General features: G+C 45.2%; 1 protein-coding gene across 9 annotated transcripts in view; it reads left to right on the top strand.

Annotated features, from left to right (window-relative positions):
- Positions 1–16133, top strand: part of TFDP1 (transcription factor Dp-1) — a 141750-nt gene that overhangs the window by 78771 nt on the left and 46846 nt on the right. For 8 of the 9 annotated variants that reach the window (XR_007773909.1, XM_050949915.1, XM_050949880.1 and 5 more), the window contains exons 5-7: positions 8403–8524; positions 9922–10087; positions 10206–10352. Coding sequence is in view for 8 of the 9 variants with exons in the window: in XM_050949915.1 (XP_050805872.1) it covers positions 8403–8524; positions 9922–10087; positions 10206–10352 (435 nt within the window). In the remaining variant the exon portion in view is untranslated. The remainder of the gene's footprint in view (positions 1–8402; positions 8525–9921; positions 10088–10205; positions 10353–16133) is intronic. The other variant, XM_050949933.1, reaches the window with a different exon arrangement.

Raw genomic sequence — 16133 nt, 5'->3', positions numbered from 1 at the left:
TTTCCACAGCACAGGTGTTTCCTTCGCTTTGTGGTCGACCGCCAGCATTATCAATTTGCGGTCCTCCCATTTGGCCTTTCTACAGCCCCGAGGGTATTCACGAAATGCATGGCAGTCGTCGCACATCTTTGGCGCAGCCGCATTCACGTGTTCCCCTACCTCGACGACTGGTTGGTCCGAGGCACATCAGAGCTGCAGGTCCGCTACCACGTCCGCAGGATCAGCAACCTCTTTGCTGCTCTAGGCCTCATTGTCAACGTGGACAAGTCCACTCTGCTCCCCACGCAGAGGATAGAGTTCATCGGGGCCGTTCTGGATTACACCTTGGCCAGGGCCTTGCTACCATTGCCCAGGTTCCAGTCGCTATCGGCCATCATTCTGCGCTTGCAGGTGGCCCCCTGACCTCCATAAGAACGTCTGACCATCCTGGGCCATATGGCGGCCTGTACGTTCGTGACAGTGTATGCTCGACTCCGCATGAGGCCCCTCCAATCTTGGCTCATCGCGCAGTACCGGCCAGCCAGACATTCGTTAGACACAGTTGTCACCATCCCCCAGGGGGTACTGGACTTCCTCCGGTGGTGGCTAGACCAGTCCGTCGTGTGTGCAGGGCTCCCGTTCCATCCGCCCCAACCCTCGGCATCCCTGACGACAGACGCCTCAAATCTGGGCTGGGGGGCGCACAGCGGAACCCTGAGGACTCAGGGCCTGTGATCCCCCCAGGAACTGGACCTCCCCATCAACATACGGGAGTTGAGAGCGGTCCGTCTTGCTTGTCAAGCGTTCATCCATCACCTTCAAGGTCGCTGTGTCGCAGTGTTCACCGACAACACGACGACCATGTACTATATCAACAAGCAGAGCGGCACCAGATCCTCTCCCCTATGTCAGGAGGCGACGCAGCTCTGGGAATTTTGTATAGCCCATGCCATTCACCTCACGGCCTCCTACCTCCCTGGAGTACGAAACACACTGGCGGATCGCCTGAGCAGATCCTTCCGCTCACACGAGTGGTCCCTTCGCCCGGACGTTGCCCTCTCACTCTTCCAGAGTTGGGGTCATCCCCGGATGGACCTCTTTGCATCCGGGGGAACAGGAAATGCCAGGCATTCTGCTCCTTTCAGGGTTGGGAGCCCGGGTCATTAGCGGACGCCTTCCTTATCCCATGGGCGATCCATCTGTTTTATGCGTTCCCTCCGTTTCCGCTGGTCCACAAGGTCCTCCTCAAGGTGCGCAGGGACAGAGCTCGTGTGATTCTGATAGCCCCAGCATGGCCCAGGCAACATTGGTACCCCATGTTGCTGGACCTCTCAATAACCAACCCAGTTCCCCTGCCCCTTCACCTGGATCTGATCACCCAGGACCACGGCAGACTCTGTCACCTGGACCTTCGGTCTCTGCATCTCACGGCGTGGCTCCTGCGTGGCTGACCAGCTCCGAGTTACGCTGCTCTACCCCGGTTCGGGAGGTTCTCCCGGGCAGTAGGAAGCCTTCCACTAGAGCTACGTATTCAGCCAAGTGAAAGCGTTTTTCCTGTTGGTGCTCGGAGAAGGGTTTTCTCCCTATGGAGGTTTCCATCGCCAATATTCTGGACTACATCTGGTCCCTCAAGGACCAGGGTCTGGCGATATCGTCCGTTCGGGTTCACCTAGCGGCCATCTCCACCTTTCATCCGGGAGGAGATGGCTGTTCTGTCTTCTCCCACCCTATGGTGGCGAGATTCCTGAAGGGGCTGGAACGTCTCTACCTACAGGTCCGTCCCCCTGCCCCTTCATGGGATCTCAGCCTCGTTCTGTCTCGGCTCATGGGCCCTCCATTTGAGCCGTTAGCGACTTGCTCCCTGCTCTACCTCTCCTGGAAGACCGCCTTTCTAGTGGCCATCACCTCAGCTAAACGGGTGTCGGAACTCCGGGCCCTCACTGTAGACCACCCGTATACGGTCTTCCATAAGGACAAAGTGCAGCTGAGACCGCACCCTGCCTTTCTCCCCAAGGTGGTCTCAGCCTTTCACATTAACCAGGAGATCTTCCTTCCCGTCTTTTTCCCAAAGCTCCATTTGTCCCGCAAGGAGCAACAACTCCACTCGCTGGATGTCCGTCGGGCACTAGCGTTTTATGTGGAGAGGACCAAACCGTTCCACAAGTCCCCCCAGCTCTTCGTGGCGATAGCGGATCATGTCAAGGGCCTTCCTATTTCCTCGCAGAGGATATCCTCGTGGGTAACGTCCTGTATCAGGGCCTGTTATGACTTGGCTCACATCTCTACGGGCCGTGTGACTGCGCACTCTACCAGGGCGCAGGTGTCATTGCTGGCTTTATTTGCCCAAGTGCCGATCCAAGAGATCTGTAGGGCGGCGAACTGGTCATCGGTCCACACTTTCGCTTCCCATTACGCCCTGGTCCAGCAGTCCAGAGATGACGTGGCCTTCGGCTCAGCAGTGCTCCATGCCGCGACTTCTCACTCCGACCCCACCGCCTAGGTAAGGCTTGGGATTCACCTAACTGGAATGGATATGAGCAATCACTCGAAGAAGAAAAGACGATTACTCACCTTTGTAACTGTTCTTCGAGATGTGTTGCTCATATCCATTCCACACCCGCCCTCCTTCCCCACTGTCGGAGTAGCCGGCAAGAAGGAACTGAGGAGCGGGCGGGCCGGCAGGGGTATATATCAAGCGCCATGGCGGTGCCACTCTAGGGGGTGACCTGCCGGCCCACTGGAGTTGCTAGGGTAAAAAGTTTCTGGCAGACGTGCACGCGTGGCGCGCACACCTAACTGGAATGGATATGAGCAACACATTTCGAAGAACAATAGTTACAAAGGTGAGTAACCGTCTTTTCAGGCCCTCCACCAATTGATCTCAGGCCCCATCAAGACCTTTTGAGACGAGTGGCTAAGAATATGAACTTACAGGTGGAGGAGGTCCCTGAAATAGAGGACCCCCTCCTGGACATCCTATCGGCTGATACACCTACTAAAGTGGCCCATCCGTTTATCCACACCATACAGGCTAATGCGGACACCATTTCGCAATCCCCAGTCTTGATTCCACCTGCAGCAAGGGGAGTAGAGAGAAAATATATGGTCCCCTCAAAGGGGTATGAATATATCTGCATTCACCCACTTCCTTACTCTTTTATGGTGCAATTGGTGAACAAATGGGAGCGTCATGGCCAGCAAGCCCCGGCTCCTAAGTAAAAGGAGGCTAGGCGCATGGACCTCCTAGGCCGCAAAATATACTCGGCCGGGAGCCTCCAACTTAAGGGGGCAAACCAACAAGCGCTCCTAAGTAGATATAACTTTAACACGTGGGTGTCCTTGGGGAAGTTTATGGAGCTTCTTCCCCAGGAGTCCCGTCAGGAATTTACGGCCCTACTTGAGGAGGGTAAAAAGGTAGCAAGAACCTCCCTGCAAGCCTCTCTGGATGCAGCGGACTCTGCAGCCAGAACTCTGGTGTCAAGAGTGACGATGAGGTGTATCTCCTGGCTCCAGGTATCAGGCCTTCCCCCTGAATTGCAACAAACTATTCAGGATTTTCCCTTCGGAGGCCAGGGCTTGTTCTCAGATAAGACTAATCTCAGATTGCAAAGTCTGAAGGATAATCGCGTTATAATGCGCTCGCTGGGTATGCACATGCCAGTGACCCAACGCAGGACCTTCCAGCCTCAGCCACACCGCCCTTACGCCCCGCCTAGGCCGTGACAGGACTTTAACAAAAGGCATGGTAGAGGGAATCGTCGGAGGCAGTCTGGCCCTGAAGGAGGTCAAAATCAGGCACCTCCTAAACCACCAGCGGGGCCCAAGCAGAACTTTTGATGGGATGCCCGAGGGTGTCCCACCAGTTGCTCTACCAGATTCTTCTCCTCCCTTTTTCAACTGTTTCTCCCAATTCCTCCCAGCTAACTTCAGATCGTTGGGTCCTGCACACGGTGGAAGGGGGATACCACCTCCAGTTTGTTTCAACCCCGCCTTTCCACCCTCCCTTCCTGTCGCTCTTCAGGGATCTCTCTAACAAGCAGTTCCTCTTACAAGAGGTCCAGTCGCTTTTAGCCAGGGGAGCCATAGAGGAGGTGCCAAAAGACACGAGGGGAAAGGGGTTTTATTCCCGGTACCTCTTAGTCCCCAAGGCAAAGGAAGGTCTACGACCGATCGTACACCTGCGAGAACTCAACAAATTCATGATAAAGCTGAAATTCCGCATGGTAACCCTGGGGACCATTATCCCTCCCTGGATCCGGGAGACTGGTGTGCCACCCTCGATGTGAAGGACGCGTATTTCCACATCGCAGTTTACTCATCACACAGATGGTACCTCCTTTTTGTGGTCAGCCATCAACACTTTCAGTTCATTGTACTTCTGTTTGGCCTTTCTGCGGCTCTGCGTGTGTTCACAAAATGCATGACTGTAGTCACTGCCTCCCTCCGGGGTTGTCAGGTAAATGTCTACCCGTATCTCGACGATTGGCTTATTCGAGGGACTTCCCAGCTATAAGTGTCGCAGCACCTGCGCATCATTAAAGACCTCTTCGAGAGCTTAGGCCTGATGTTCAACACAGAGAAGTTTACTCTGACACCCACACAGCGAATAGACTTCATTGGAGCGGTTCCGGACTCCAATCTGGCCAGAGCCTGCCTCCCGCAGTCGCGTTTTCAAGCAATGGCTTCAATTATTCGAGGTCTTCAAACCTTCCCGACAACATGGGTGCGCACTTGCCTCAACCTAGTAGGTCACATGGCCTCCTGCACCTTCGTGACCAAGCATGCGAGGCTACGCCTCCGCCCCTTTCAAACCTGGCTTGCTTCCGTATACCAACTACTCAGAGACAGCGTGGACTCGGTGCTCACTATTCCCCGAAGGTTCTGGGCTCCGTAACCTGGTGGCCATCCCTAAACCTGTGCAGGGATGCCATTCCACCCACCGCAACCCTCGATGGCCCTAACCACGGACGCGTCATCTCTGGGTTGGAGTGCCCACCTCGAGTGCCTTCGCACTCAAGGCCTCTGGTCGCCTCAAGAGCTGGCCTTACTCATCAATGTGTGGGAGCTGAGAGCGGTCCGTCTAGCATGCCAGGTGTTTCGAGACCATCTCAGAGGCCTTTGTGTATCAGTGTTCATGGACGACATAGCGGCCATGTTTTACATAAACAAGCTGGGTGGAGCATGCTTCTCCCTCCTTTGTCAAGAAGCCGTCCACCTCTGGGACTCTTGCACAGCCCACTCGATCGATTTGTTAGCGTCTTTTCTCCCAGGAGTCCAGAACGCTCGGGTGGATCGCCTCAGTAGATCCTTCCTGTCTCACAAGTGGTTGATTCGTCCGGACATCATCCATTCTGTTTTCCGGAAGTGGGAGTTTCCCCACATAGACCTCTTTGCCTCCCGAGAGAACAGGAAGTGCCAGGTGTTCTGCTCCTTCCAGGGATGCTCCCTGGGCTCCCTCTCAGACGCATTCCTGATCCCGTGGAAGAGGCACCTACTCTATGCCTTCCCAACGTTTCTGCTCGTCCACAGAGTCCTACCTGCACCCACCTGATTCTGATTGCTCCATCGTGGCTGAGGCAGCACTGGTTTACCATGTTGTTCGACCTCTCAGTGGCAGACACGATTCCCCTACCACTCTGGCTGGATCTCATAACACAGGACTTCGGCAGGCTTCGCCATCTGGACCTGCAGTCTCTTCATCTCACAGCATGGTTGCTGCATGGTTGAGCCAGTCTGAGTTGCGTTGCTCTGCCTTGGTCCAATAGGTGCTCTTGAGCAGTAGGAAGCCTTCCACTAGGATGACATATCTGGCCAAGTGGAAGCGTTTTTCCTGCTGGTGCGCTCAGCGTAGCTCAGTCCTCAGGCAGATGTGCACTCCTACTGTCCGGGACTACCTCTGGTCCCTGAAAGAACAGGGCCTAGCGGTCTCTTCCATAAAGGTGCATCTGGCAGTCATCTCCACCTTCCACCCAGGGGAAAGTGACCGATCAATCTTCTCTCACCCCATAGTTTCAAGGTTCCTCAAGGGATTGGAACGTTTGTACCCTCAAGTCAGACACCCGACTCCTACCTGGGATCTCAACCTGGTGCTAGCCAAGCTTATAGGTTCTCCTTTCGAACCACTGGCCACCTGCTCGCTGCTGTACCTTTCTTGGAAGACAGCCTTCCTTGTCACTATTACTTCGGCAAGACGAGTATCTGAGCTTTGGGCCTTGACAGCGGACCCCTCGTATATGGTATTCCATAAGGACAAGGTACAACTGCGACCACACCCCTCCTTCCTCCCTAAGGTGGTGTCCGCTTTTCATGTCAAGACATCTTCCTCCCAGTCTTTTTCCCGAAGCCGCACCCATCGCATCAGGAACAACAGCTGCATAGCCTAGACGTTTGCAGGGCTCTCGCCTTTTATGTCGAGAGAACAAAACCCTTCCGAAGGTCACCTCAGCTCTTTGTAGCTGTGGTAGACCAGATGAAAGGCCTTCCGGTCTCATCCCAATAAATTTCATCTTAGGTAACATCCTGCATCCGCACATTCTATGGTTTGGCTCATATTCCGGCTGGCCATCTCACCACCCATTCCACCCGGGCTCAAGCTTCATCTACCGCCTTCCTGGCCCATGTTCCCATCCAGGAAATATATCGGGCAGCTACCTGGTCATCGATTCACACCTTTGCCTCATATAACGCATTGGTTCAACAGTCCAGAGATGATGCAGCATTTGGCTCAGCAGTTTTGCATTCTGCAACATCTCACTCTGACCCCACCGCCGAGGTAAGGCTCGGGAATCACCGAATTAGAATCGATATGAGCAAGCACTCGAAGAAGAAAAAACAGTTACTCACCTTTGTAACTGTTGTTCTTCGAGATGTGTTGCTCATATCCATTCCAACCCTGCCCTCCTTCCCCTCTGTTGGAGTAGCTGCCAAGAAGGAACTGAAGGGCCTTTGGGTTTGCAGGGGTATATATCCGGCGCCATAACGGCACCACTCCAGGAGGCGACCCAGCCGACCCACCGAGTGTTGCTAGGGTAAAAATCTTCTGAAGAACGTGCACACGGCATGCGCACACCTAATTGGAATGGATATGAGCAACACATCTTGAACAACAGTTACAAAGATGAGTAACCATATTTTTTTGCACAGAATTCCCTCAGGGATAATATAGCTAGGGCTCTGTACTGTGGCACAATGGACCTAAATTTTGTGGCAACATCTGACTTCAGCTTATTAGCACTTAATTCTGTGTTATGTTGAAAGTCTTGGTCTGATTTCAAGTAACGTGAGAGGTGCTTATTAAATTAAATATGAAACAGAATAAGTCTTTAAAATATTCCTTGTATTGTGTATTTGAATAATGAATTGAATATGAATTTCAAATCTGGAATGTGTTTCATCTTCAGCTGCTCTTACCCTTTCAATTTTCATTGTGCTATAGAATTTTGTATTGACGCTAATCTATTGAAATTGGACTGGGGAAGAAGCTCGAGGCAACTGGGTAGAAGGATACTGAGGCATTTAACACCCAGAAAAAATATGGAGGCGGGGGGCGGGATGTTTTGAGGTTTTAGCTTTCAGGTTCAATTTATTGCCTCTTTTGGGGAGGTAGACGCAATTTAGATGAATAGGCAGTTTTTTTCTGCAAAATCAGATTTTTTTCTGCAAAGTCTATTCTACATCAGTTTGTTTTAAAGGTTTTTCTTCATAACTATAAGCTTTAGAAAGTTATATTGTTATGCAGGATTAGATGTGAAACACTGTCCTACAGCAGAGGTGAGGGTTACTGCATCATCCAGTTCTACAACTGTAGAGAAAACAGGGTTCTGTGTATACTGCGAAAATTGGCTCTGTTCATGGTAAACCTGATTAATCTGAAGTGGACTGGAAGAGTCACTTTTACTTTTACCTAAGCCCAATGCGGTCTATGATGGTTTTCGTTTTGATGCAGTAGCAAGAAAGAGAGAGAATCAGAAGAGATGATGTGGCTGTTCTTTGCAATAGACTCTAATTTTTATGCCTACTTACCAGAGAAGTTAGTGGCTTTAGAGTTCCTTTTTGTTTGTTTTCTATTAGAAGCTTAGTTTATCCTTTTCTCTTTAAATTTTGCTGACTTTCTAGTGTTAAGCTGTTGAGGCTTTGACTTTTTGAGATTTCTGCCAAATTTTGATCATAAATCAAGAAAGCAAATGACATTGATCAAAGGAAGGAGAAATAAAAACTTGTCACCTGCACATACAGTTGTCTAGGCCAGTTTGTACAAAACCCATGTACAACTGCTAGGGTTTTTTTAGTAGTATGATGGTATTTTATTTATCTCATAGAGATAGGTGGAAATAAAGAAATGACTCCAGAAAGGTGGGGGAAATGCATCTGAATAATGTGGGAGTCTTCTGACTGTATTCCAAATTATTTTGTTTTAACTGTAGGTTATTGGTACACCTCAGAGACCTTCAGCGCCAAATACTATCCTGGTAGGAAGTCCACATACACCCAGTTCACACTTTGTATCACAGAACCAGACTGCAGACTCTTCGCCTTGGTCTGCTGGGTGAGCAAAATTCTGTTAAGTTACAAGGGTTTAATAGAATTGTTCGGAAATTTTGTCCTAAAGTTCTTTTTTTTTTTTTTTTTTTTTTTTTTTTTAAATTGATGTGCTCTGTAAGTACACTGATATGAAGCAGGGGTTCAGCTTAGATTTAATTTGAGGTCTCTAAGTTTGTTTAATACCTAGAGTAGAGAGAGAAATAAGAACACCTTTTCACTTCAGTGTAACAAAAGTCACATTTCTGAGGAAACAAATGGACACGTAGTGTTCTGATGTCATATTTACGCTAAGATAGTGGCTCTTAAAAGAACAAGTGAAATCAACTGAGATTTTTCATCCTCTTGTGCTGTCAGATAAAATATAAATGCAATATATTGTTTCAAACCAAACAAGCATAATTCTGCAGACAATTTTAAATGAGAAGAATAAGATCATTGCTCAACTTGAAGAAAGCGTCACTTCCAGATTTACCATAAACGTGCTTTGAGGGTTTATTATGCACAAGATTGTTTTGAAGGACACATTGCTGAATGTATTTGCTTTAAAGTTTAATATTTATTGGTGTGTCTGTTGTTGTGTTTTGGCTAGGAAATATTTATATTAGGGGATTATGGAGTTGTATTGTTCCTAAAGTATTTAAGCACCCATATATGCAGACATTGAAAGCTATTCCATTTGCTGACTTTCATATTTACATTTTATTGTAACAAAATATTTGTCTTAGTTACCCAGACAATTTTTCATTTGAAATGTATGCTGAGAACTTCTTCTAAATGCTTATGCAATAATACTGAAAGTATTGTAGGAAGCAATCTAGCCTAGATCTGAAGCGTTCATAGTAAAGCTGTATTCCATGACCGTTCAAATCCATATTTTGGTTATTCTGTAATGTTGAATACAATATCAGATTTTGAGTCTAACATACTTGACTATTTTAACTTTCCTAAATGTCAAATTATATATGCTCTAGAAAAATAAATTTTATCTCCTGCAGTTCACGAGGTTTTTGGTTTTAGTCCTTCCTTTTTTTCCCCCAACTTGAAGATGTTAATAGGAATGTTTTTTCTTTACTGTCCTCCTTTTCTGAAGAAACTTCTTTACCACTAATTTTGACATCTTCTAAATATAATCATCCAAATTCATCTCTGGTATTGAAACTAGCAGAGTTAAAGCAGGGATTAATTTAGCTCGATGTGTTTCATATTCAAGATAATACAAAGAATTACTTGTAAATTTAATCAAATCCATGATTCAGGAAAATAACTTTGATCTGTTTTAGTTGTACAGTGCCCTCTTTGCTGTTTAAAAATTGTAAAGGTTATATTTCAGAACAATGTGTTTATCTGGCAAACTAGAAAACTTTGGAATATTGATCGGTTATTTAAAATGTATTTTTCTAGGAAGCGCAATAAAAAAGGAGAGAAGAATGGCAAGGGTTTGCGACACTTCTCTATGAAGGTTTGTGAGAAGGTGCAGAGAAAAGGAACCACCTCATACAATGAGGTGGCGGATGAGTTGGTTGCAGAGTTTAGTACCACGGATAATCATATTTCACCAAATGAATCAGTAAGTTATGTTGCTAAATGAAATAGTTGAGATACTAGCTGAGTTTACTCATCTACTATAATACGTTTTCAAAGTTTTTGTCACAGGCATTTTTTTGATTAATTCATTATGTCTACAGCAGGCTTATGACCAGAAGAATATTAGACGACGTGTCTACGATGCCTTAAATGTCCTTATGGCTATGAATATTATCTCTAAGGAGAAGAAGGAAATTAAATGGATTGGTCTACCTACTAACTCAGCTCAGGAATGTCAGAATTTAGAGGTATACATGTGGGAAATTCAATAGTTGGTATTTTTGTTTGGATAAATCTAAAAGATTTTTAATGTTATCTAATCCTACCTGAATATGGTCTTCTGAACTAGCAATACAGAATCATTGGGTGTCTGAGTCCTTTTGGACAAGCGTGGCTTGGAGATCGCAATATCAGGATGTTCAATCCACTTTACGTCCCTCCCTCTACACCATCCCCCTTTCCCGTTGCTCTTCGGAGACTCTCCTCACAAGCACCTGCTAAGGCAGTATGGTGACTCTCTTCTGAACAATAGGAGCTATAGAACCAGTTCCTGTTCAGCACAGAGGGAAGGAGTTCTAGTAAGGTACAGTAACTCCTCACTTAATGTCATACCAGTTAACGTTGTTTCATTGTCACATTGCTGATCAATTAGAGAACATGCTCATTCAAAGTTGCGTAGTTCTCCCTTACAGCATTGTTTGGCAGCCACCTGCTTTGTCCACTGCTTGGAGAAAGAGCAGCCCATTGGAGCTAACTGGTGAGGGCTTCGAACCAGGGTGGTCCGACAGCCCCGCATCAGCTCACCGCTCCCCTATATTCTCTGTGTGGCAACTGCCAAGCATGCTATCAGGGTGGATTTGATTTAAATCAAATCAATTTAAATCACCAGTCAGGAAGACTCAATTTAATCATGCATTTCTACATAAAAGTGCTTTCTTGGTTGTTATAACCTTAACACACATTCTTCACAGCTCAGAGATAGATGTAGATTTCATTTTTAGAAGGTACACGCTATCCATTTTGAAAAGTTTTCAAAATAAATCACTTTAAGATTAGTTTTACAGCTGTATCAGAAAATGAATGATTGTTGGGTTATTTCATTTATCAAAGGTAATTGAAGCAGATATTTAGAAGTCAATGGGAGGTGATCTCCAGTTCAACAGAGGCTAATCATTAATATTTAGAGGATTTTCTTGCCGTTCTGTATTAGGAGGAAACATCACCAGACAGACATTTTAATTGCTTTATTTAATTAAAACAACAACGTTATGTATTCTGGATTTTTTTCTTCAACAACCACCACATAATATTTTAACAAAACACAAATATAAATTTTTGAGTTTAGTTAAACATTCATGTTTTTAAAAATCAGGTTTGGTTTTGTTAAAATTGTTTAAAATAGTTAAATGAAATATTAAAAAAAAAATTTAATCATCTGGCAGCCAGGTCAACATGAGAAACTTAAAATATTGGCTTCTGCAGCTAACTCAGTTGTCTTCACCTTCATTTTCCTGTTTGTTCATAATCTGGAAAAGAAAAACAAGCTTTCCTGCTTTTTCACGTCCCAAATGATTTCTCAATTTGGAATGAATTAGTCCAAAGGAAGAAAATATTCTTTTGGCAGAAGAAGCTACTGCTATTAAAAGTGAGATCATCACTTCAACAGTCTCTGAATCCACAAGCTTAAGTGACTTCCACCAGTTCACTGGTGTGACTTTCTTTAAAACATCATCGGCAAACATATATTTCTTGCATGGTTCACCCTTAGCTCTGAAGTTTATTATAGTTGGCATTATAGACTCATAGACTCATAGACTGTAGGGTCAGAAGGAACCAGTATGATCATCTAGTCTGACCTGCACAAAGCAGGCCACAGAACCCTACCCATCCACTTCTATAACAACCCCCTAACCTATGTCTGAGTTATTGAAGTCTTCAAATTGTGGTTTGAAGACCTCAAGCTGCAGAGAATCCACCAGTAAGTGACCCATGCCCCACGCTACAGAGGAAGGTGAAAAACCTCCAGGGCCTCTGCCAATCTGCCCCGGAGGAAAATTCCTTCCTGACCCCAAATATGGCGATCAGCTAAACCCTGAGCATATGGGCAAGGCTCACCAGCCAGCACTCAGGAAAGAATTCTCTGCAGTAACTCAGATCCCATCCCATCACAGACCACTAAGGGGATGATTGCTGGATGTCCATGTCATAGCCAATTCCTCTTCTTCAGCAGTTAAGGTTTGACCCTGGTACCGAGTATTAAGAATATGTACAAGAAAATGAGCTGGAGATGGTGCTTCTCCCATTTGTTTTTTTAAATGCTTGTAATTTAATTCTGTCATTGCATATTTTCTCTTTTTAAGATCTCACTCAATTCCTTCCAAATGTCAACAGCATCAGCAATAAAACAGCTCTTTCCCTGCATTTTGTTCAAGGCTTTAGAGTACTAAGCATGTGTTCAACATTTCTCTTAAGCCCAACGTTGAGAACTTTGGCTGTGACAGTGCCATCTATTTTTTTTCACAAATTTGTTCACAAATGTTCATTGGTTTAGGCCAGTTCTTGATATAGTGCTCAAAACAGTCCACTACTGAGTTCCATCACGCGTCTTGTAGGATAGTTAGCTTGGTTCTTCTCACTTTTTTCAGAGCAGCTGCTGCAAAGTGGTTGTTATGTAAGTATTTTGCAATTTCAGTAACATTAGCCTTTATTTCTGGAACACTGAAGTCTTTGGCTAGGAGATGCATCAAATGAGCACTGCAACAGTATATTATTAGCTTGGGACTCTCTTCTCAATAATTTCTTCTCATCTTGGATACATTTGCATCATTGTCTGTGATCAAGCTGCGTACTGGACATTAGAATTTTTTTCACGGTTTGTTATAGCTTTTACTGCTACTTCTTGTAAGTATTCTGCTGTGTGTGCATTTCCTGATATATCAGTTGTTTCTGTAAGGAAGAAATTCCTTTCTTCTGTTGTCACACAAGCACATAGAATAGGATCATTGTGAACATTACTCCACCCATCAAGACTCAGATTAACAATTTTACCCTTTAGACCTTTTGCACGCTACTCAATTTCTCTTTCATACACTTTATCCAGCAATTTCCCTGCGACATCTGCTCTGTTGGGTGAACTGTATCCTGGTCTTAATGACTGGCTGAACCATGTTAATGAAGTGTGGGTTCCCAGTCATATGGAAAGGTGAGTTTGTTGCATAAAGAAACCAGGCAATTTTTTCATCAATTACCTCTTTTTGTAATTGGCTTTGTCTTATCACAAACTCATCTATGGTGGTTTCTGGATGATGGGGATTTTTTTTTCTTTTTGCTACAGGTGATATACTGTGGGTATGTGACATACATGATGTGACTGAAACACTATCATTGGCATATTACTCTGAAACTATGGAAAATGATGGTGATCTTGAAGGTAGATAGTCTTCAGAATCCTGTATGTTGAGGATGGATTCTCCTAAACAAAATAAGTCAATGCAGTTATTTAATTATTATTACCATATTGCTGCTTTAGTATTACTCAGTGCATTCACCGACACTCAGTACTACTGTATTTTAAAGGTAAAACTGTAAAAGGAAGATCTGCTTATTTCAGCTGTCTATTTTTATCACAACTGCATCTAAACTGATAATTGTTACTGTATGATACTACATTTTTCTCCAACATGAGAATTCAAGAATAGTCTAGAAGGACGACAGACAATCCTTTAAGAAAGAAGTATGAAATAAAAAAGTTTACCAACCTGAAGATCCTGCATGTTCAGTCATGTTCCTTTCATCATCTTCAAAGCAACTTCCTCCTGAGAAGGAACACTTCTCATGATGTTGTCTCATTCGGGTAACCAGGCCTTGCATTTCTTTGTTGCACTGTTTGCATTTTGCATGCGTGCCTGTCTTACCAACAAGTAGAGGAACTTCATTAAAATATTTCCAAACTGGTTCTCTTTTACTGCCTGCTGCCATTATAGATTTTCCCTTCTAGTAAGAGAATAGTATGGTAGATCTCAAATCAATGAAGGCTACACTCAGAAAGACCTCAGGACTTCTGGAATATGCTCCTCAAACAGTTTCAGTTTTGTTTCTACTGCCTGTCCCTCCCTTCTCACATTTATGTCCAGACTTCTTCTCCTTGTCCAGATCTGTTGTGCCCCCAACAATCTTCTATTCATTGAAATTTTTGAAACTTTGCACGTGTCCTCCTGCCCCATGCTGCTTTACTCTGTGTCCACGGGGAGGGGGGGAAGGGGGAGGACACACACAAGGGCTCAGGACAGTGCACGCGCGCTCGCGCTCTCTCTCACACACACACACGCACACAGTGTGTGTCTCTGTCTCTCTGCCATGCTGTCTCCCCCTCCTCCATTCCTGCTGCGTTTTAGAGTGTGAGGCTACATTAACAACAGTGTGTTAACCCTTGAGGGCTCAGCCAAGTGCTAGTTCCTCATTTAGCAGCAAGGCATTTCCTGGGAAATATCCCACCCTCTGACTCCACCACCTCAACCAAGCTTCTCAATCATTATTGCTGTGTACAGTATTAAATTGTTAAAATTGCGTGTGTGTGTAAGTCTTTTGTCTGTCGAAAAAAATTTCCCTGGAACCTAACCCCCACTATTTACATTAATTCTTATGGGGGAAATTGGATTCGCTTAACATTGTTTCACTTAAAGTAGCATTTTTCAGGAATGTAACTACAACATTAAATGAAGAGTTACTGTACTTCCTGGTCCCAAGAAATAATGGAGGGTTGAGACCCATCCTAGATCTAAGGATCCTCAACAAATTTTGAAGGTGTAAAAAATTCAAAGGCTTTTCTGCCCTTGACATCCAAGATATTTATTTCCATATAGTGTTCTATCCTTCCCATAGTACACTTCTTCATTTTGCCTTAGGCCAGGAATATTTTCTCCCATTCAGTCTTGTCTCTGCACCCAGAGTGTTCTCAAAAGTTCTGGCAGTGGTCATGCCTATCTGCAGAGAAGCAATAGTAATATTTCTATATCTTGATGACTGTCTGCTGAAGGGTCGATCTTATGATGAGACCTCGTTAGCCACTCAGAAGACCATAGCACTGTTCCTCAAGCTAGGACTTCAGTTAAATATCCAATAGTCTGCTTTAACCTGTGTAATTACTAGAATTCATAGGGGCATCTGCAGATACAGTAACTGCCAAAGCCTACCTTCCAACACCCAGGTTTATGACACTATCAAATCTTATTCCCACAATGTAGGTCAGCCTGCGAACATCAGCCAGGAACTGCCTTCAACATTTGGGGCATATCTCAGCATGTACCTTCATAGTAAGCCATGCAAAATTGCATTTTTAATGCCTCCAACAGTGACTCAACCATCTACTTTCCAAACAGTCTGGACGAACAGGTCTCAGTTCCACAATTCATAAAGGACTCCCTTAATTTGTGGAAAGATACTCCCACCCCCTACAATGTCTGTGCAGGATTTTTCTTTACCTAGCCACCTCCAACTGTTGTAATAATAGATGCATCTCTTTTGGGATAGGGAGTACACCTAGATACTTGTATTGCTATATACTCATCCCCACAAGACTACGCTACACATTAGCTTGCTGAAACTCAGGAGTCAGAAATGCCTGTCTCCATTTTTTGCCATTGATCAGAGTCAGGTGCATTAAGAGCATGACAGACAATGTGGCCTGTGTGTTTTATGTTGATGAGCAAAGAGGAGCGAGATTGCCTTCCATTTACTCTGAAGCTATACGGCTATGGAATTGGTACATACTTAGTCATATTTACGTGTCTGCAGGATACTTTTCTGGCATTCAGAATATCACAATAGACTCTCTAAACAGAAGTTTTGCACAAGATTATGAATTGGAGCTAGAACCTTGGATTCTCAATTGCTTATTTTAGATTTGGGTCTTCTGTAGGGAGACCTCTTCATCATTACTGTGAACAAGGAGTGCACTCAGTTCTGTTCAAGAGGAGGATTGAGTTGCCACTCCCTGGGGGATGCTTTCTCCTGCTTTGGCCACTGTGACG

The sequence above is a fragment of the Gopherus flavomarginatus genome, chromosome 1 (assembly GCF_025201925.1).
Source record: "Gopherus flavomarginatus isolate rGopFla2 chromosome 1, rGopFla2.mat.asm, whole genome shotgun sequence".
NCBI lineage: Eukaryota > Metazoa > Chordata > Testudines > Testudinidae > Gopherus > Gopherus flavomarginatus.
Note: the sequence above shows the minus strand (reverse complement) of the source record. Positions and strands in the feature narration are given on the sequence as shown.